Below are 20,965 nucleotides of genomic sequence, written 5' to 3' on the forward strand. Positions count from 1 at the left end.
AATAATTTTACAGTTGCAATTATACATTTTATAATACATTTTCTTCATAAAAACCAACATTTTTTAAATTTTTTAATACTTTATCCAATTATATTTCTTTTGTTACCGTTTTGTTAAGTGGACACAGGTACAACAAATATATTGACCCGATACTACAAAAACACTAGCAGTGAAGTTGATATTATATTGGCTAAACATGTAACGCCATTTTTTTTCTTCTGAACCACAGATGCTCAACAAATCTGCCCTTCTCTTTCCAGACGCCCAACTCTGACTTCAAGCACAAACCCAAGGACTCTCTGTCCGACAGGATCCATCTCACTGTGGCCTCAGATGACACCAAGTCAATGTCAGTGGAGGCAGACCCTCCCCACCTGCCACCTGTGGCCCTCACCCCTTCTCAAATGTTAGAGGCTTATGAGCCTGTTGGACTGTTAGGTGGGAACCCGCGTTTCCCCTCCCTCCCTGAGAACCTGGAGACCCCCACTGACATGCAGGAGATTCAGAGGCACATCTCTGACCCGGTCTTGCCTGGAACCTAAAGTATCAGTCTTTATCCCAAATTCTGATTCTTCAGACGGTGTGTCCATATGTTCTCTAGGTTGTCACGTTGTTCCTCCCACTGTTGAAATCCCCCCTCTTCTGTTCATACGTATGCTGCTGAGTAACATGGGAGTACGGTCTTCTCCAGTCTTGACTCAGCAGCGCCCTCACAGGCTGCTGGACTTCAGTATCCTGAAAAAAATATTCCTGCTACATTTGGTGGAAAAATGTGAAAAGTGTTAAAAGCAAACACAGAATCTTTAAAACAAAACACAAGGCCATAGAATATTTATAGAATGAGATTTTTTAAGCCGAGGTCAAATGTCAAGTACTACTAATGTGTGTCACGTGTGAAGAATTATTTATGTTCACTTTGTTACAGAGCAGCACAGTTAAGACTAATAAATTATTTGAGTCGGTTTGAAGTGCACCTCTGTTGCAGCTGGAGCCAGGCTGCGTGACGGTGAGTGGGAAAAGTTACAGATTGTCAAGGTCTGTGTTTGGGATTAATACTGTACAAGAAGAACAATGGTAGCTGTAGGACAGAAGGCAGTGTCTATTCAAATAGAAAATTCAGTTTTTATCCTGTGTCATTTCATCAATCAACAGTGTGACCTTTGATTATTACAGAGTGTGACCTTCAGCTCAGGTCATGTCTGTTTGTTGAGGGTCACCTGTTTGCTCCGCTGTGTCTTTTCTGCTCAGATGGGACAAATATGTTGTGCCAAACTCAGAAAAGCCGTTGTTGACTTCTTTGTCTCCAGTGGATACAGGACCACGACACTCCTGAGTGTCTGTGTGTGTGTCACTGTTGCTCACATACAGAAACAGAAACTCATTCTCTGTTAAGATATTTCCACATTTTCAGCCATGAGGTGAATGTACCATGTTTTTGAACATTTTCACTACTGTATAATGTTTCTCAAAGCACAAACTCCCGTTGTTTATCTTTTTAAGATTAAAGACACAGCAATCTAACACTGGAATCATTTTTCTAATTGTGTCAAATAACGGTGACATGCAGCATTGTAATGATGGGTGTGACCGTCACTCATTCAGAGGTGGAAGTGGATGATGATGAAAGCAGCTGAGTGACACAACTGTGGCTTGTTTGTAATCATACTATGGCTATAAAACCACAGGAAGAGAAAGTTTGTGTGTGATGTTGGAGATTGTGTTTTGAGACATTTCAGGAGCAAAGATGATGTTCTCTTAGCAGATAAAATACTGCTGACAAGAGGAAATGAATAGCTGGAGTGAAGTTCATGCAGTCATTCACTTCAACGCCCTGTCCAGGTAATTATAACACAATATTTATAGAAATTAAACAACACATTTGTAGGGTTTTCCACCATTTATTTTCTATTTTCCCCTTATTAAGTATTTTCTAACTACATTCAACAAAGGAACTCTTCTTCAGTACTGTTTCTGGTTACATAACCCATTTCCAAAAAAGTTGAACTTCAACCTTTCACCCTCCCATCTGTGGTCAATTTAGACTAAAACCTGCACACCTACAGGGAGAGCATGTAAAATACATACGAAAAGACTGGGCATAATAATTTGATTTCCACTAAAGGCAGATCTGGACACAAACCAGTTACTAAGACTATGGCTACGAAGCCTGTCCTGACAATAAGTTTTGTCAAAATAGATTCAAGCAGGTCCTAGCGTCCAGTTATTTCTTAAAGCAGTCAGGTTTCTGTATGTTGTGCTTGCGCTGTATGTTGTGCTTTCACAAGTTTGAGGTCAGAAACTGAGATCCTGCATGGTGTAATTTGTAGTATAATGCAAACTTTAACTTTAAAGTTTTTAACAGTAGGACAAATAAGAAAAGTTTGGACTGAAGTCAGTGATTAACCTGAGCAATGAAAAACACAGAAACTTGGTTTGCTTCTAACACACAGAGTAATACAATTTATTAGAGCAAATTCATTAATAAACTTTATGAAAAAAGCTACTACAACAACACTTGGTTTACCAACATCATTCATATATTTATATGTATGTACATTATGCCTTGTAATGGCATGCTACAAGGACGTGACCCTTTAAGTAATGGAAAACAGCAAAGAGAGGCGACCACACACACACACCTGCATACACACACACACAAAGATGTTCCACCCTCTCATCTGACATCTCACTCTAACACAGGTTTCAAACACTGACAGAAACAAGTCAATGAAAAAGAAGGAAGGAGCTGAACAGCATCGCTCTGGTAGGTTCTCACTGTCGCGCATCTGCCTCACCGCTTCTGCAGCTACACATCAACACACCATGTGACGACGTATGTACATTTACACAGGAGTGTCTAGAGTGACTACGGAGTTCAAATGCATTCGAAATTTTTAAAATGACTGCATTATAATATACTAATTGTTGATTCGGCAGCAGTTCACAAGAAGGCGCCGACATGGTCTGTAGTATATCTGTCGATAAAGGTTTATCTGCCACTGCTGTTGTTGGATGTTGGTTTGTTAAACAGATTCAACAATTGACATTTAAAGGATTATTTCTCCTTGCGCAAAATCGCACACCAAAAAACACAAGTGTCTCCATCAAAGATGACGGTTCAGAACCTTCTGACTGCTGCTGCACTGATAAACTCTACCTTACGAGCAAATAAATAAGAGCTCAAAGATGTTTAATCGAGAAAAAACGGAGTACCGTGGAAGAAAATGTAAAACGTGAATGTTGAGTGGGTACTTGATTTTTCCCAAACACATTCACACAGTTCAGTCACAGCCCCGTCCTGGTATTAACAATGAGGAATATGGAAGAAAAAAAAATACAAGTACAAATCTGAAATTAAAAAAAACTCCTTCACATGTACAGTAAATGTCTGCAGTTCAGACACGGAGGATCTCTAGGCAGTTGTTGTAGCAGATGGCGATCCAGTCCGGCTGTGTGGATGCCCACTGCACGTTGTTGATCTCCCCTTCTGCTGTGTACGCGAGGATGGGATCCTCAATGGCCCGTGGCATCTGTTGGATGTCCCAGATCAGAGCCTGGTGGTCGTCGGCTGAGGGAAGAAAAGATTGTGAGACAAAGAGAAAAGAAAAAACATCTTTAAAACTCATTGGACGATGATAGCTAAAGACTGTTTGCAGGTGCCGGACTTCATGAGTTTAACTTTGTGGCTGACTTGCTCCAGCTCCACCAAATTGTTGCCCGGTGCCATCGTATCTTTGAGCCCACGTGTCTGCTTACCTGCGGTGCAGATGTGACATGAAGAGTGAGGAGCCCAGGCGATTCCGTTAACGCACGCACGGTGGTTGTTCAGCCGAGCCACCGGTGTGCAAGGAACACGTACATCTAGGATGACCACCTGTCACACATCAAAACATCAGTGAGAGATTAGAGAGTGGACACAGTACTAATCTACTGATGGATACTTCCAGTTTAATACTTCCAGGCCAAGAAGAAAGAAGACTTTCCACTGCACTCACCTCCATGCCGTCCATGGCCATTGTAGCCAAATAGTTGGGATCCTGCTTGTTCCAGCAAAGACGGAGAAGTGGGTGGTGTTGGGGGTCTTCATAAATGATGGTGCTGTGTTCTAGGTGCCTGAGGTCAAACATGCGCACAGACCCGTCAGCTCCCACAGATGCAAACATGTCTCTGCCACCTCCTGCACGGCTGAAGGCGATGTCATACACCTAAAGACACAGATGCATAAAAGTCAGTATTTCTTTAATCTGTACACGAAACCACATTTTCATTCTACAGGTGCAGGCAAGAACAAACCTCCTTGTCATGAGCGATCAACTGGGTCTTCACATGTCCAGAGACCAGGTTTACTCGTCCCAGCACCTGGCCAGTCTCCAAGCCCCAGATGGTACAGGTGGTGTCAATGCTGGACGTACCTGCAGAACAAATCTACCTGTTAAAACATATGCTGCACCTACAAAGGAACAACTGAGTCCATTTCACATGCCAACAGTGCAAGAAGTTTCATACCAAGCAGATTGGGATCAACTTCATTCCAGTCGAAGGAGGTGAGTGGCGCGCAGAAGTCAGAGTTCTTATTGTTATTCAACAAACACTCAAGGCGTGTTTCTGTGTCGCTGACCTGCAAAGAAATTTAGTCAAATATAATGTTGTGGCTTTTATCCTATGTTGCCGTTTAATACATTTACCATAGGCTAAATCTGCAACTAAGCTAAAAAAAAGTTTACTAATGTTCACTATGAAACCACAAAACTTTTTCTTCAGCTGAAGATGTTTCTTCTGCTGCTGTGGAAACTGTTCTCTGCAAGGACTTTCAAAGGTGAAAAATAAGGCTGAGAATGTGCTAGATTTAATCCAGAGTACAATTGCTTGGGACTATTTTTAGCAGTGAACTTTCTCCACTGAGTATTCCCAGCAACAGGATTTTTTTAACATGGATGGAAGTTACTCAACATTTGACAAGAGACATTGACCTTTTCAATGTCACACACATTTGGTTATCTTTATATATTTGGTCACCATTAAGATATTAATAATCATGTTTATAGTGGGGTTTTTTTTGCTAAGTTTTTAACATCTTGCTAAAAGTTTGTTTTTTAAATTGAAATATTGTAGTTTACATTGTTTTTTTTAAAATGCACCCTACTTTGATTAACTGCAATAAAATAGATAATACTATTAAGTTAATTAGAAAAAATTATTACAGCTGCCTATTATAATTACCCTCCAAATGCGCAGATAGTCTCCGCTGGTGGCCAGCAGGTCTGGGTATACACCCTTTGTGTCAGGGATCCACATGATCTTAGTGGTGGGGTAGGGATGGTCAAATGTGTTTCTGCAGACAAATTCTGAGCTCTCCTCTTCCAGACCCACCAGCTGGACCTGTTTGGGAGGAAAAAATATACAGAGATTAAACCAAGAGCCAAAAGACATGGAGCAAGGAATAAAACAGAATAATCGGTAAATAAGGCTACTGAGAGTGTTTTCCTTCAAAAGAGTAGACTACTCACATTAAATGTACGTTAACTGCAGGTCACTTAATGATCTTCGGTGTAATTATACAAAATATTAATATACAAACTCACAATATTATATCTGTGCCTTAGATCGCAAAATATAAGAAATGAAAAATAGCTTGAGTCTGATACAGTACAAGTATTTTATTCAAACTGACAGCATGTTTTTCAACGTTTTGGGTACTATATTAAAAGTTTACAAAGGAAATTGTAAATAATGTCTAATCCTGTGAATGGAAAAAAGCTAAAATATAAAAGATCTAAATGACAAGTTTATGAATCAACGAAAGGCTTTTATTTTAAATCAAATCACCAGAACGGTCCACTCTAATAACTTATATAAATAGTGCTAATATTCCTATTTCTGTGATAATAAACTACTTAAACTGACAGGGCTGAAGTGATTTGGTTGTATTAAAGCAATTACCCCACATTGTGCTGAACCCTACATGTAATCAAGGATGTAAATTTTCAAATAATGGCTTTGTATCTGGTATCAGTGTGGCGCAGGACGACTAGCCTTAGCATTAGCTTCAGCCTTTTCGTCTTTTGCTTGTTTTCATTAAATTTTCCACACCCAGTCGCTTCTTACCTTGTTGTTATACTCTTCCACAAAGCTGCCCAGTGCCAGTCGAAAGCGCTTGTCTGGCCGTACGCTCCAGTTCATGGCGTACACCGTCCATGGCGCCTCGTATTTATAGATTTCTTTTCTTTTGCCGTGAAGCGACATCCTCCCCGAACTGCAGCTAACCCGATAGCGTTAGCTAACTACTGAACAAATTGAGCCAAAGGCAAAACGATAGCTGCTATTGTAAATAAAATCAGCAGGTTACAATACGCGCTATGACGATGTACACTTGATTCTACAAAATTCGGTCTAAAATGGGATTTCGCACCACTTTACTCAACAAAGAGTTCCATTGCTTCGTTATGGTCCACGGATCTATCAATTTCAACCTGGTACAAATAATTTCCGGTGGTTCCGTTTTTCCAAAATAAAATCAAATGACTTGATTAAAAAAAAAGCAAATACATGCATCTGACAGACGCATCTAAGTGGCAAGCTCATTATAAGAACTTTTACTTACTTATTTTTAATTACTGTTCTTTCACACTGGGGATGTTGGGATAACTTAACAATAATTCTCTTACCTCAAATTAGTAATTTTGTTTCTGTCATTGTGTGTTTGTCTATAATTAGGTCAAATCTCAAACCAAGCTCTTAGTTGATGGTGTGTATCGCTAAAAGATAAATATACAGAATGTTTCGATCTTATTTAAATTAAAGCAAAATCGGTTTGTACACCAACAAACAGATTAGTTCTCAGGGAAATTGTAATTTGCACATTACATTATACATTACCCAATCAGTTTATTATAATGTTCAGATTATAAATCACACAATTATATCAATTAAGCTAATAATCATTAATTTGTGTGTGTTTTATATGCAGTTGAACATAAACAATAAAGCTACATAACAAGCAAAATAACACTTCCTGTTTAGGTATTCCAAAACAAAACTAAAGTTAATAGTTGTTTTCAGTCACGTGACCCTTCCTGTGATAGACCTTTATTTTGAAAAGGCTCTGCCGTTCGAATATCGACAAGGACAGTTCAGGATATTGTAGCTCAGACAGCGTAACGTTTACTGTTCTAGTCCTCAAGGTAAGGCGACATAACAGTTTTCTTTTAGAAAAGTGACACATAAAAAATTTAATTTAGTATTTAAGAGACAGAAAGGCAGCTTTAGAATAATAATTATATATGTGTTGCTTTATATGTATTTTAGCAACCGTTAGCATGCTAATGGCAGACATGCTAAGAGCTCAGAAAGTGACTGGGTGCTGGGGGAAGGGTCTGTTCTCGTCTTTGACATGATTACGACTTAAGTATGTAATCCTTTTTAGTTTAATTGTCTACAAAAATGCCTTGACTCAAATAACACATAAAAACGCACTCTAGCTATTTAAAAACGTGTCAAACCTGCATCCGTTTCCGACTGTAGGCTAAAGTTAGACATTAGGGTGGATGGTGGAATATTAACTGGATTTTAGTCTCAGATTAGCCGTCACACTCAAAATTGAAACTGGTACAATTTGTCATCAAATTGTCGAAACTTAATTATTAATTGTTGCGCTACTTTTACGGTAAAGTAAAGCTTGTCTAATTTACGTGTAATTTTTGTCAATGCGTTGTATTGTTGCTGATGCAGCAGAGCTTCTTTAACTTTTCCTCCGTTTCAGTCCACAGAAATCATTCTCGATGGGGGTTCGTTCATTAGTTAAAGTGTGAGATCATTGTTTGTGGTTGTTAGGGGACGGTTAAATCGTTATCACCAAAGACAACGAGTTATCTATAACTTTAACACAATTAAGTGATAAATGCTAGCAGTACGATTGATGCTAGGTGTGTGATTTGTAGACGAATTGAATTACAACTGAGTAAAGTCTGTAAATTGCAACATGTAGAAGTTGACAAATTCGTGATTTCACTTCCTTTTTTCATTGTTCTGTAAGAGTATTTTGCTCTAAGTATTTTAAATACTGTTACATTTTAGATAATAATAAATGTTCTCAAACCTTTATTTGGAAAAGGTAAAATAATCTATATAGTAAATAAAAATAGTCTTTTAGGGCTCTGAATAACTATGATGGTCTTGGTTCTCATAGGTGGTGAAATTCCAATCCCCTTTCATTTAAGGCTAGCAAGATTATCCAAAAAAAAAAAAACACAATTTTGCACTGACATTAAAACTGTATTATTTTGCAAAAGTTACCTTCTGATTGAAGATTTACACCTGGTATTTTAATTGTGAATTGTCAGATGTTGTGACTTTGGTGATTTGTTGTGTTAAAATTCACATGTTCTTAAAGTGTCTAAATAATAGGTTTTCCTCCACCTATCCACCCAGTCTGTCCTTTTCATGGCAATAAAATACAAAACATAAACAGGTAGCTCAATAGACAAAACCAAGTTGGGAGTGAGTGGGTATAGTTTTGTTGATACTGACAACATTGTCTCTGAATCAGTCAGTAAAAGGGTAAGCATTTAAACAATGGACTGTTTATGAGGTCAGGTTGGCGAGTGGAGGAGGAGCCTATTCAATTTATCTGTTCTCTTAATGTAGCCTATTGGTTTTAAAGTTTATTTATATACATGTGGCAGAATTAAATGTTTATAATAGTTTAATTTCTTGATAATTGAATGAAATATTCTTTCCGAAAGCTGTAATGTACTTTTTTTCCTGTTGTTATTTTTTTCTCATTTAGGCAGGTGTCATCATGCGAAGCCTGCATCTCCTCCTGGTTCCTGCTCTGCTGCTCGTCCTGGTCTTTCCTGTAACCAGAGGGCGATACAATGATGACTTTGACGATGGCGAGGACCTGGCTGACTTTGATGACAATGACTTTGCAGAGTTTGAAGATAATAACGAGGATCCAGTAGCTGAAGCAGAAACAGCTCCTCCACCTCGAGTGTCACACTCCTCACAACCTGAAGAGGAAGAAGATGAAGACGAAGCCACTGTGGAGTTGGAGGACGGTCAGGACGGTTTTGAGGACTCTGAGACACAGGTATGTCTTTGTGTTACCTTTGACATTTTGAAGAAAATTATCTATTTATGTGCAGAATGTATTATTTTACATTTTAATCTGAAGTCAGAGGGCCCTTTCTGTACTTTTACTGTACTTTTACAACACCTCAGGGAAGGTCTTAGAATGACTGATTTCTGTTGTTTCATTTTTGTAATTAACACAAGACTTTTTCACGTGTCCATTGTTTGTGTTGTTGTATTTGTATTTTTTTTTCTGTTATTACTAGAAGTTTTTCAAGTTTTAAGACTTTTTCATTAAAGTTAAATATATACTGTATTTATTCATACATAATTCCCGTTCAATGTTTTTACAGGACCAGGACATGTACAGTAAATATGACCAGGAAGAATTTGAGGGGATTGGAGACATGGAGAAGACGAGCCACATGAAGGACCCTCTTATAATCCACACGGTGAGAATGAGACTTTCACCAACAAAAACCTGCTGTAAAAGATTCTTAAACTCTTAAAGTTAATTTTGTTTTTATTGTGTTAGTACATAAAGACAGAAAACATGGTAAAAGAAAAGTCATTGTCGTCATATTACTTTGACTTTTGCTTCACATCGACAGCCCTGATGGGGAACTTTACTATCTAAGGATGCAGTTTTTCCCATTTCATTTTTCTTGAGACAAACTGTTGTGTTTTTACAGGTTCCTGCACATCTGCAGAACAGCTGGGAGAGTTACTATATGGAGATCCTCATGGTTACAGGGCTGTTGGCTTACATCATGAACTACATCATTGGCAAGAACAAAAACAGCCGCTTGGCACATGCCTGGTTCAATTCGCATAAAGAACTATTGGAGAGCAACTTTGCCCTTGTTGGTGAGTGCTTTGTGGTAACTAGTGTGTAGTTTAGCCAATAAGCACAGAGCAAAAATGATGGCAGGAGTAAAGTGGAGTAAAGTCTCTATCTTTTGCATTATTAGGTGATGATGGCACCAGTAAAGAAGCAGTGAGCACTGGCAAACTGAACCAGGAAAATGAGCACATCTACAACCTGTGGTGTTCTGGACGAGTGTGCTGTGAAGGCATGCTAATACAACTCAAGGTTTGGACTGTGCATTACCATGTTTTGAGAGTTGTCATCATTTTAATGTGAAGTAAGAGGTGATTCACTTTTATGCTTTTACCACAGTTTCTGAAACGACAGGACCTGCTGAATGTTCTGGCCAGGATGATGAGGCCTGCATGTGACCAAGTGGTATGTTCTAGTCATTTTAGCTTTTGAGAGCAAATTGTCAGTCGTTTTTCAGGATGAGAGCAAATTGCAGTTATAAACCTTTTTTACAAACCTAAAAATCTACCTGTTGGTCTGCAGCAAATCAAAGTGACTTTGAATGATGAGGACATGGACACTTTTGTGTTTGCTGTGGGCACGAAGAAGGCCATGGCCAGACTTCAGAAGGAGATGCAGGACCTGGTAAATATTCTGTTATAACTCTGTTTTTATAAGTGTTTTTATTACTTTTTGCCCACTGATGTTTTTACAGTAAATCCTGCTTTGTTTTTAATAGAGCGAGTTCTGTGGTGACAAGCCCAAATCTGGAGCCAAGTATGGCCTCCCAGAATCACTGGCTATTTTAAGCGAGATGGGTGAGGTCACAGATGGAGTGATGGACAACAAGGTGACCATTGAATCTTGTCTCGTTCATTTAAATTGTCAATACATTAATACACATTAACTTGTCTTTTGATGTCAGCCTTTGAACAAAACAATATAATCAAAATTTGCATTTGTTCATAGATGGTACATTATATTACCAACCACGCTGATAAGATCGAGTCCATCCATTTTTCGGACCAGTTTTCAGGTCCAAAAGTTATGCAAGAGTAAGTTTGACATATTTTGCTTACAAGGATTTAAGGAGGCTTATTTTTTTCTTTTGAGTAAAACAATTTCTTTGCTCTCTTTTAGGGAGGGCCAGCCCTTAAAGCTGCCTGAAACCAAGAAGACACTGCTGTTTACATTTAATGGTGAGCATTTTGTTATGTCTAAATCAAAAGGCTTTATTTATCTGGTTTCTTCTGTCATATGCAATCTTATGTATCTCTGTGACTTTGTGTGTAGTGCCTGGAATGGGCAACACATCTCCTAGAGACATGGACTCTCTGCTTCCTCTCATGAACATGGTGATCTACAGCATCGACAAAGTAAAAAAACTCCGTCTCAACAGAGAGGTGAGCGACGTTTACTTAAATGCAATTTTTTTTCACCCCTTGATAGGTGTTGTATCACTATTTATGTTTGTGTTGATTTTTAGGGCAAACAGAAAGCTGACAAAAATCGTGCCCGGGTGGAGGAGAATTTTCTGAAACAGACTCACGCTCAGCGCCAGGAGGCTGCCCAGACCCGCAGGGAGGAGAAGAAGAGGGCAGAGAAGGAGAGGATCATGAATGAGGAGGACCCCGAGAGACAACGCCGTCTTGAGGTCTGTAAGACAACCGTTGATTAATGAAAAAAAATAAGTAAACTGAGAAATAGCTTTAAGGTAAACTGATGAAGATTTAAGATTTGAAGATAGCAGAGATCTCCCTAAAATACCAAGGATCACCTGGACCAAAATACCTCAAAATTAGCTAAAATAAAGTTAAAATGTATCAAAGAAACTAAAAACCACAGCTAAAGTTAGCTAGGTTGGCAACTACGGTTAATTCAACTGAACAACTTTGAACTTCAAGGAACTTGAAAAGATAAGTTTTATTTGTTTCTCGTTCTCAATTTGTTTACTTATTTGGCATCATTTCTATATTTTATTGTCGTTTACAGGAAGCTGCCCAGCGACGTGAGCAGAAGAAGATTGAGAAGAAGCAAATGAAGATGAAGCAGATCAAAGTGAAGGCCATGTAAAACATAACCACAGGAACAGAAACATGAGCACATGTGAAAATGGTGCTCAGCTCCATCTCCTCCAGCATCTTTCACCACAGCTCCTGCTCACTGTCCCTCCAGCTACAAACAGACGTCCCGTGTCACTGGGTGTGTCAAGCTTTGCTCTTTGTGTCACCTCCCACTCCATTTGGTGTGGCTCAGCCTTAATGACTCTGTCATACTAAGAGAGTTATTTTCACATCTGTCGCCACAATTCATGCCAGTGTGTCTATATTTTTCTCTGAACTGTTGACTTCCAGACTCTGTGGGTAAGCTGTGTAGCTCTGTGAGCTTTTTAAACCTAATCGGAGGAACAACAAAACACTATTTTGTGGTAACAGCCACATTTTTAGTACAATGAAAAATGTATGTATCATTTGAAAATGAATTTAAATTTTATTTCTTATTTGTTTTGAGTGTGGCTACTTGCTGGCTGTTTCTAAGACTTGTCAAACATAATAAAGTACAATGGAGTCTGTTGCAAACTTTCTGTGTTCTTTCACATACTTGGCCTGATAAGTGCAAAATGTTTTCCCTTTTTGTGACAGTGCATGCAGTAAATATTCAAACCTGCTGGTGTGAGTGTGTAAAAAGCGAGGTTCTATAAAGGGCAGCAGAATGGTGTAAGGCTTCAGGCTAAATTTAACCCACAACACATCAATTGGGACTAGATTTGGTTACACCAGTGTGGTTTTACTCCCTTGATAAAGTCATCACTACCATTCAAGTCTGATATAAGCATTTGCAGTAGATTTTATTTTACTATAACAAAATGGACTCATAACCTTCACTAACATTGTACAAAATAAAATCAATACATAGTTTTGGCTCAAATAAAATTATATTACTCTTGAACGTGGATATCAAAGTTTGACACTTTTATGTCTCAATGCACTATTTGATATAAATACATTTTAATTAAAAATGACCTTAATTAACTGCATAACTATGAGGACAACCACAGGGTAAGTTGAGGCTTTTGCTGTTTTTTTTTTATGTTTCAGATGTTCTGTATATGTTCATAATTATTGCTATTTTATTAATTGTAAGTTTCAGTATTTTAATTTGTTTGGAGACAAACTCTTAGTTGTGCCTTGTCTAAAATGTGCATTTTATATAAAAGTTATCTTGGACTAATTTTTGTTATTTTGGGGCTGGTCTCGTTAATTTATTTTGCCTAGTTTTTATTTAATGTAGTTTAGTTTTGGTTGGTCAAAACATTTAAAACTACTTAACTTTTGCTGTCTTTATAGACTTCTTAGTTCTTTTTATTTTTGTAATTATATAATAAATTTAAGCCCTGAAAAAAGGGACAAAGTCGAAAGAAAAAGAAGATAATACATTATACATTAACACCATAAGTGTATATAATTAGTGTATTTTTCAGGTTTTCCCATGTACATTGTGAATATTTTAATTTGCTTCTTTTGGTACTCCGTCCTGTAATACTGCTGCAGTTTATTTTTTGCAGCTCTTAGTGGTTTTATTTGGTGGAAAAATGGTTAAAGTGGCCCATTTGGCGTTGAAGGTCGCAGAAAAGGGGTTTGTAAACCACCGTTGCTTTTAAATATGCAAAGAATATTTACATATTAATATATTTACCAATTTACTTTAATTAAACAAAAATAATAGATGTTCGATCAGTATTTGCATTGACAAAACGTGTCACTTTTACAGTCGGCCTGTAGGTGGCGATGGGAGTTTTTCCTTGGCTTTGATTTGCATGAGCAGATTCCATCTATATTATCTTATTTTATTAATGTTGAACGCAAATAAATTGAATTGGTGTTGTTACAATAAATTATATGGTATTCAAATTTTAAATAGAAAAATATAAAGTGTTTTGCATTTATATATACTTTTAAAGTACAGATTTTCTGTAGGAAAGTACCGCTCAGAAATCGTAGGTTGCATTTACTTGAACTGATGGCGAACAGGCGAGGCTTTCAGGTTGGTTATACGGTGGCCGCACACTCATCTCTGTTTAGGTTTTAACGCAAAAACAATGGCTTCATTCGTCCGAGACTCGTACATTTGTCTTTACTGATTACCGGAATGTTGGCGGGACCAGTGTAGTTACTCAGTTTTGTTTTAACGGCGTGTTGGAGATGTCCCGGGTGCGTTAGAAGCTCAGTGTTTTTCTTATTCGTCTCCCGGGCCTGGCTGCCTCTGCCTACACTGGGGCGGCGGGTCGCTACTTTCGGATGAGCGGGCACTAGCTCTTGAAGAGGTGGGGTCTCAAATTAAGCAAATTCAAGGTAAAACAAGTCCATAGATCTACAAAGAGAGACCCATAATACCACTAGCGCTTCTTAAATACTGTTCTTTTAGACAATGTATCGATTAAATGTAGAGTTTGTTTCCTATGTTCATGTTCTTGCTAGTTAGCATTAGCCGTAGATAGGGTACACTTGCTGTGGGTTAAACGAGCTGTAATAAGTAAATAAGGATTTATAATTGCTACTAACATGGAAACCGTTGATATAACTGTTCAAGCAACAAATCGACGCACGAATTTATATGCATTAAGAGCCAAAGTCAAACAGGGGACTGTTAGTGTTTTCTTTCAATTATGTTGTGCCTGTGTGCTTGTATGCTAACAGCAGGGTTGCTAGCTGAACGAGCTTGCCAGTGACGTAACACTGGTCATTGTTTTGACAGCACGCAGCATCTCAGCAGAGTCTTGAAAAATTAAGTGATTGCTATAAACACTTTAAACACCAACCGCTATTAATTACATTAGTAATAAATATCAGATTAGTGTAAATCTGATATTTATTAGTGTTTCTGAGTTAAAGTTGTGATAACTGGTAAAATATGGCGGCAGACACCTTCGTAGTCAAATAGCAAAACTCGTGATTTATTTAGCAAAGTTATGCTTTATATTATGTTTCTAGCAGATTGATTTATGTTATTTTAACCAATCTTACATGTTGCTTCTGTTTAATTTATGTTATCAATACTTGTAAGTGCTATCTAACTTTAGCAATTACCTACTAAATTCTGCTTATATAGTTATTATATGTATTCATTAACATTTTAGATTAATAGTCGTCGTTTTTCACTAGTACTGTTAAATAGCTAAGTAATAGCTTTATGAATATCCACTGTAAATATGTTTATTTGCAACTAGTTATAGGTACTATGTTTACTGCGTTTACTGTGTTGGTTACGTATTCAGTACTATTTCTCTTCTTATTCAACATCAAAATTAATTATACTTATATTGAGAGCTATTGTTGTCATGTTATTAAACTATTGTTTCAATTGTACTCTCAGTTATAGGATGGATCCAGACGGTGGGGCAGAAGCAAAAGCTTTCAGTTTGCAGTGGAAAAGCTACAAACTTGTCCAGGATCCTGCTATCAGGCGGGTTGCACAGAAAATCTACAGATATGATGGTGTGCATTTCAGTGTGCCAGTAAGTAGATTTTCATGTCGTACTTGTTGCAACTGCTTTAATTATGTAAATTAGTTGCTTTATGCTTTAACTTGTCCTCTGTCTCTAGGACTCTGGATTTCCTCCAGTGGGTGAACTACGTGACCCAAGACCCAGGAGGCTGTGGTCCAGATATACAGAACTGTCCCTGCCAGTGCCAAAGTTTAAGGTGAGAATAGCGAGTCATAATTAAACTCAACTCAAATTTTCATTTTATGATACCAAGTAAGATGTTCTTTAATCATGTTATTATTGTTTTACAGCTTGATGAGTTTTATGTGGGTCCCATACCTCTTAAAGAGGTGACCTTTGCCAGACTAAATGACAACATAAAGGAGCCTTTCCTGGGTGACATGTGTGCCAAGTTTGGGGAAGTCGAGGAGATGGAGATTCTGTTTCACCCCAAGACCAGGAAGCACTTGGGTCTGGCCAGGGTGTTGTTTACCAGCACCAGGGGAGCCAAGGATACGGTCAAGCATCTACATAACACCTCTGTCATGGGTACCGTCATTCATGCCCAACTGGATATAAAGGGTAAGCCTAAATGTATTAGTAATTCACAGAACAAATGACCAACTATGCAAACATTAAAAAAAAAAAAATATATATATATATATATTTGTTAGAATTTGGGATCGATATAAATATATAAAACATGGTTTATTTGTGTTTAAAATCAATTTTTCAGTCTTTACTTAACAGTCTCTGACATTTGTGTTTCGTCCAGGGCAGCAAAGGCAGAAGTATTATGACCTAATAGTAAATGGGTCTTACACTCCTCAGACTGTGCCCCTGGGAGGCAAAGCTTTGACAGACAAGCTGCAGACCCCGGCTCCAACACAACCACAGCCTGACACGGTATTTAATAAGTCTTACCTTTGCCAATAAACAATCACCTCTTCTCTACAAAGATACTGAGTTATTAGCCTATGTGTCCACTTTTTTAGTTCAGTTCTTACTAATAAATAATAGACTATCTTTTAACCTATTTTGCCTCTCTGGGCACAGTCGACAGAAATCAGGCGGAGGCTCTCAAGTGAGCTTGCCGTTTTGGCAGCAGGGGTTCAAGTCCTCACATCGGGGAACATTACTCCTTGCTCTGTTGACACTGGCTTCACTGACCAACGTCTGGACACACCCCCACCCAACATGTCAGGTCCATACACCCCAGGCTCCACAGCTTCAGTGCAGAGTGGTGGGGGAACTCCTTACAGTTCAAGATCTGGAACTCCGTTCTCACAAGACTCCGGTTACGCAGGTGGCAGGTTAGTAATGGTATCATTGTTAAATATTTCCTAGTAATCTTGATAAGAGAAATAATAAACTGTTGTAAAATTGTAGCAGAATGTGTGAGCAGAGTGGAGTACAGCATAGACATGAAATGAAAATGAGCTGTAGTAAACCAGGTTTCAGAACTGGACATTCTTTACAAAAGAATTGTTCTTTGCTCTGTTTAAAATCAACCTGCTCATTCTCCTTTCACTCTGCTTCACTAACTTTATTTGACAAGTAGCATTGATGGATGTAGGTTGTTAGAACATTTTTTTATTACAGTCTTTATAATTAGCAATAATGCTAGAGAATTGTTTAAAGCCTTTCTAATTTGTACCTTGCAGAAATACTGGCTACAGCGCTGGCACTTCAGGCAGCGGCTACCCTCCCCAAGACATGTTACCATCCTCCTCCTCGTCTTCTGCAGTCTCATCTACTGTCGGAGGATACAAAATGTCTCGCTACCCTGAGGATGCACAGGAGTCTACAGTGTATCATCGCGGTCGACCCATGTATCCCCCAACCTCATCGTACCGTCCCAATGAGCCACCATGCTATCCCCCATACCCAAACATGGGAGGACCTGGTCCACACATGGGGCTCCATTCTTCAATGCCCCCACCACCTGCAAGCCAATATGATCAGCCCACAATGTCAGACAGGGACCGAGACAGAGACTCAGGTGGGCGTTATGGGACAGGAGGTATTGGTTCCAGAAGGTCATCCTACCAACACCAGCTGGAAACAAACTCTTCTTCAAAATACCACTCCCATCACTCTCACCACCATTCAGAACGCAGGGAGGACAGGGGGTACCGGCGGGACAGTTTGGGCTCTCGGTCAGGTGACCACAGCCACCAAAGACACCGCAATCACCACCATTCTCACAACCACCACCACAGCAGCAGTCGCAGACGGAGTAGCCATGACCGGGACAGAGACAGAGATCGAGACAGAGAGCGGGATCGGGATAGAGATAGAGACAATGACTTCTCCAACAGCTCTGACCCTAGATACAATTCCAACTCTTATCGCTCTTCTTCTAACAGCATGTCTCCTCCACCCTCATCTTACTCTTCTTACTCGACATCCAAAGAGGCCACGGCTCAAGGGATGGAGAATTCCAGCCGACAAGGAGCCAGTAGTTTTGCAGAGAGGACCTCTTTGTCCTCCAGTGGTCCTGAGAAAGACTATCACGGTGGTCACCACAGTGCTCTGCCTGCACCTCCACCACCACCACCGCCCCTCCCACCAGCTTCTGTCATTGCTGCTGCTGTAGCTGAAACTCTTGGAACACTTGACTTCAACCAGGACAGCCCAGTTCGAGAGGAGCAGTGGACAAAACCCAAACGCCGCCCCAGCACCCCACCAGCTCCTCCAAAGACTCCACCTCCTTTTTCTCCACCCCACCCCTCAATAACTTCTTCCTCCGCCTCTCCTTCTTCCACCTCACTCCCTCATCACCTTGCTTCTTCCTCTAATTCCCCACAACCCCCTCCACGTGACTCCTCTTCACCAGAACCAGATTCCACCATTGAGAGCGTACCATTTGCCTATCACAGCAGCAGTCTTGACTCCCGTATTGAGATGCTTCTGAAGGAGCAGAAGGCTAAATTTTCTTTCCTTGCCTCTGATGAGGAAGACGAGGAGGACAAGAAAGAGGAAAAAAGGCGAGACTCACATGGGGACAGAGGAGAGCGAAGAGTCAATCGGACTGGGGAGCCCACAGCTGGTTATCAGGGCGGAGACAGTGGGGCTAAGGACCATTGGAAGAAAGAAGAACGAGACACAGGAAAGAAAAGGGGTAAAGAAGCAGAGGAAAGTAAAAGTCCCACAGTACTGAACTCAAACACACCTTCCTCTTCCACCTATTCTCCACACATCCCTCCACCAGAAGAGGCCCAGTCCCATGAAGGACCTGGGGCTTTAAGTGAGGATTCATCACAGGCTGGATCAGCTGATACACGCACTAAGACAGGGGCACACACACCACCTTATAATGGACAGAGTCAGGTAATAACAATAATATACTAATCTCTATCTAAACATCTAGTTTTTGCTCCTGCTGGCGGTTATTTAGCCTTATGATTTGGCTCAGACTTTTGTCTTGTTTTGTTTTCGTTTTTTTTTCCAAGTTTTGCATGCATGAGAAACAGGCTAAAATACTGACAGATAAATGTTTGTGTTATGGCTTTTGTTTGTTTTAATTTATATAAGTTTTGGACACCATTAACACTTTTTCACAGCTTAACAGCTTTTTTATTTCACCATGGTCAAGATATAAAGACAGAAGTCTAATTGGTTCAGCTAATTGGATAAATTCACTATTAGTTCATATTTTGAACATATAACTATATCAGAGGAATTAGATTTATGTCTGTAAGTTTTAGTTACTTTACAATATTATCCATTTATTGAATCCTTTCTTAAATTTTTGTATGTCAGTTTAAATGTAATTCTGTTTAGGTTTTAGAATTTTCTCATTTTGAACTTGTGATTATCTTGTTTTCTTTCAGTCCTCCCCTCATTCCTCAGGAGAAGACATGGAGATATCAGATGAGGAGGAAGAAGCCACAATAACAACAGTGACAACTCATCAACCCACCATCACCTCGGGGTCCTCACCCTCTTCATCCCAGGCTGCTTTGCCTTCACAAACAGTCGACCCCTCATCCTCACCACCACCCCTTTCTGACTCTGCACAGCACTTTGGCTCCTCCATGCACCCTCCAATGCCATCTTACCCTCCTCATTTACCCCCTCCTCCTCCTCCTGGTTATTCTCTACAACCTCCACCTCCTCCAGGAATCCCTCCCCTTCCCCACATGGATCTCCATCCAGAGTATCCTCCTCCTATCCCCCACAATGTCTATGACTATGCCACCTCCATGGAGCTGATGAACCAGTACAGCGGTGGTGCTCCCATGTCTTTTCAGATGCAGACCCACATGCTAAGTCGTCTACACCAGCTACGCATGTCGGCATCTAATGGCACACCAGGCCCCGGAGAGGCTGCCACTGCTGACTACTCCTCCTACCATCTACACTCAATGGCAGCGACTCACACGCATCACCCTTACATGGACCAAGAAGGGAGCGGGGCGGGCAGTCATTATGACCAAGACCATCGTTACATGCCCCCTCATATGTCCTATTCTTACCCTGATGGCCACAGCACTCAGATACCACCCCCTCCCCACCATGGCATCCCACCTCCTCACCCTACCTGGCCTCCACATGTCTTACCACCACAATATTCCTCCTATATTCCCCCACCTGGTTATAGCACCATGCTATCTGGAGAAGGCGAGGAATACAGGGCTCCAGGGGAAGAGGTGCCCCTGCTGCCTGAGAGTCCGAATGAGGCCGCAGTGCAGGTGGTCCTGGCCACTCTGATCCAGGAAATGAAGAACATCATGCAGAGGGACCTGAACCGCAAGATGGTGGAGAACGTCGCCTTTGCTACATTCGATGAGTGGTGGGAGAGGAAAGAAACTAAAGCCAAGGTATAGAAGAAGAAAAAAAATACTTTAATTGTTAAAACATATATTACTTTCTATCATTGTCTATCAACCCACTAAGTGTCATTTGACTTCATAGGTTGGTCAGTTAAATCCTGGTTGCGCTGTTAACCATAGCTTTCTAAGTAAATACTTTAAAACAGAAGGCAAGGCATCTCTGTTAAATAAGCTTCTATTCTTGTTTTTCCTCTCCAGCCGTTCCAGACCATGGTTCGGGGGGTGTCTGCCCTGCGAGAGGATGAGAAGAAAGAGGAAAAGGTCAACCGTCCACGAGAGCCTCTCACATCTTTGGTGGATTGGGCGAAAAGTGGTGGCATGGAGGGCTTTTCTCTAAGAGGAGCGCTTCGTCTGCCTTCATTTAAGGTAAACCCACAATAATAACACAGTAATTGGACTCTACCTCTGTATTGGATACGCAGTGATTAGACGAATTAATAAATTCACTGCTGGCACTAGACTAAAAACTGATGTATAATTTATAATTTGAAGAGTACATTCAAATAATAAAAATATTTTCATTCTTTGTACACAATAATTGTTGTGGGGTTCAAACAATCATTGCAACTAAATTAAAATAATACAAAATTAGGCTCCTGCATACAGTACTGTAAAAAATGTGTATTTAAAATATTTACAATGTTATGTAATATTCAGGTGAAGAGGAAAGAACCTCAGGAACTAGAGGAGGGAGACATGAAGAGGCCACGACCTTCAACCCCACCAGATGATGATGGTCTGCTGAACTAGATC

At 39.8% G+C, this 20,965-nt stretch overlaps 4 protein-coding genes across 9 annotated transcripts in view; 3 read left to right on the forward strand and 1 right to left on the reverse strand.

Moving 5' to 3' along the window:
* Nucleotides 1-2,735, forward strand: part of kcnh6a (potassium voltage-gated channel, subfamily H (eag-related), member 6a) — a 22,213-nt gene extending 19,478 nt beyond the window's left edge. For 2 of the 3 annotated variants that reach the window (XM_025064648.1, XM_017040824.2), the window contains exon 17: nt 261-2,735. In XM_025064648.1, coding sequence (XP_024920416.1) covers nt 261-542 — 282 coding nt within the window. In that variant the 3' untranslated portion in view covers nt 543-2,735. Of the gene's footprint in view, nt 1-229 lie in introns of all 3 variants that reach the window. The other variant, XM_017040825.2, reaches the window with a different exon arrangement.
* Nucleotides 2,433-6,485, reverse strand: dcaf7 (ddb1 and cul4 associated factor 7). The gene is made up of 7 exons (XM_008329337.3): nt 6,106-6,485; nt 5,221-5,379; nt 4,507-4,618; nt 4,294-4,412; nt 3,996-4,205; nt 3,757-3,874; nt 2,433-3,568 (listed from the first exon to the last, which is right to left on the reverse strand). The coding sequence occupies exons 1-7, from the start codon at nt 6,241-6,243 to the stop codon at nt 3,396-3,398; spliced, it is 1,029 nt and encodes a 342-aa protein (XP_008327559.1). The 5' UTR covers nt 6,244-6,485; the 3' UTR covers nt 2,433-3,395.
* Nucleotides 6,486-7,050: 565 nt separating this feature from the next.
* Nucleotides 7,051-12,468, forward strand: ccdc47 (coiled-coil domain containing 47). Its single transcript, XM_008329338.3, has 13 exons — nt 7,051-7,181; nt 8,786-9,088; nt 9,423-9,521; nt 9,762-9,936; nt 10,041-10,162; nt 10,250-10,315; nt 10,433-10,534; nt 10,629-10,739; nt 10,859-10,944; nt 11,030-11,088; nt 11,183-11,292; nt 11,376-11,543; nt 11,882-12,468. Exons 2-13 carry the CDS (start codon nt 8,798-8,800, stop codon nt 11,960-11,962), a joined length of 1,470 nt encoding a protein of 489 aa, XP_008327560.1. The 5' UTR covers nt 7,051-7,181; nt 8,786-8,797; the 3' UTR covers nt 11,963-12,468.
* Nucleotides 12,469-13,829: 1,361 nt separating this feature from the next.
* The window catches only part of setd1a (SET domain containing 1A, histone lysine methyltransferase), a 17,269-nt gene continuing 10,133 nt past the window's right edge, over nt 13,830-20,965 (forward strand). Inside the window, exons 1-10 of one of the 4 annotated variants that reach the window (XM_008329339.2) lie at nt 13,830-13,933; nt 15,263-15,404; nt 15,493-15,591; nt 15,686-15,956; nt 16,150-16,280; nt 16,431-16,687; nt 17,039-18,707; nt 19,211-20,200; nt 20,411-20,578; nt 20,870-20,948. In XM_008329339.2, coding sequence (XP_008327561.1) covers nt 15,270-15,404; nt 15,493-15,591; nt 15,686-15,956; nt 16,150-16,280; nt 16,431-16,687; nt 17,039-18,707; nt 19,211-20,200; nt 20,411-20,578; nt 20,870-20,948 — 3,799 coding nt within the window. In that variant the 5' untranslated portion in view covers nt 13,830-13,933; nt 15,263-15,269. The other 3 variants (XM_008329341.3, XM_017040651.2, XM_025064257.1) reach the window with 3 other exon arrangements.

The sequence above is a fragment of the Cynoglossus semilaevis genome, chromosome 17, assembly GCF_000523025.1.
Source record: "Cynoglossus semilaevis isolate Cse_v1.0 chromosome 17, Cse_v1.0, whole genome shotgun sequence".
NCBI classification, from domain to species: domain Eukaryota; kingdom Metazoa; phylum Chordata; class Actinopteri; order Pleuronectiformes; family Cynoglossidae; genus Cynoglossus; species Cynoglossus semilaevis.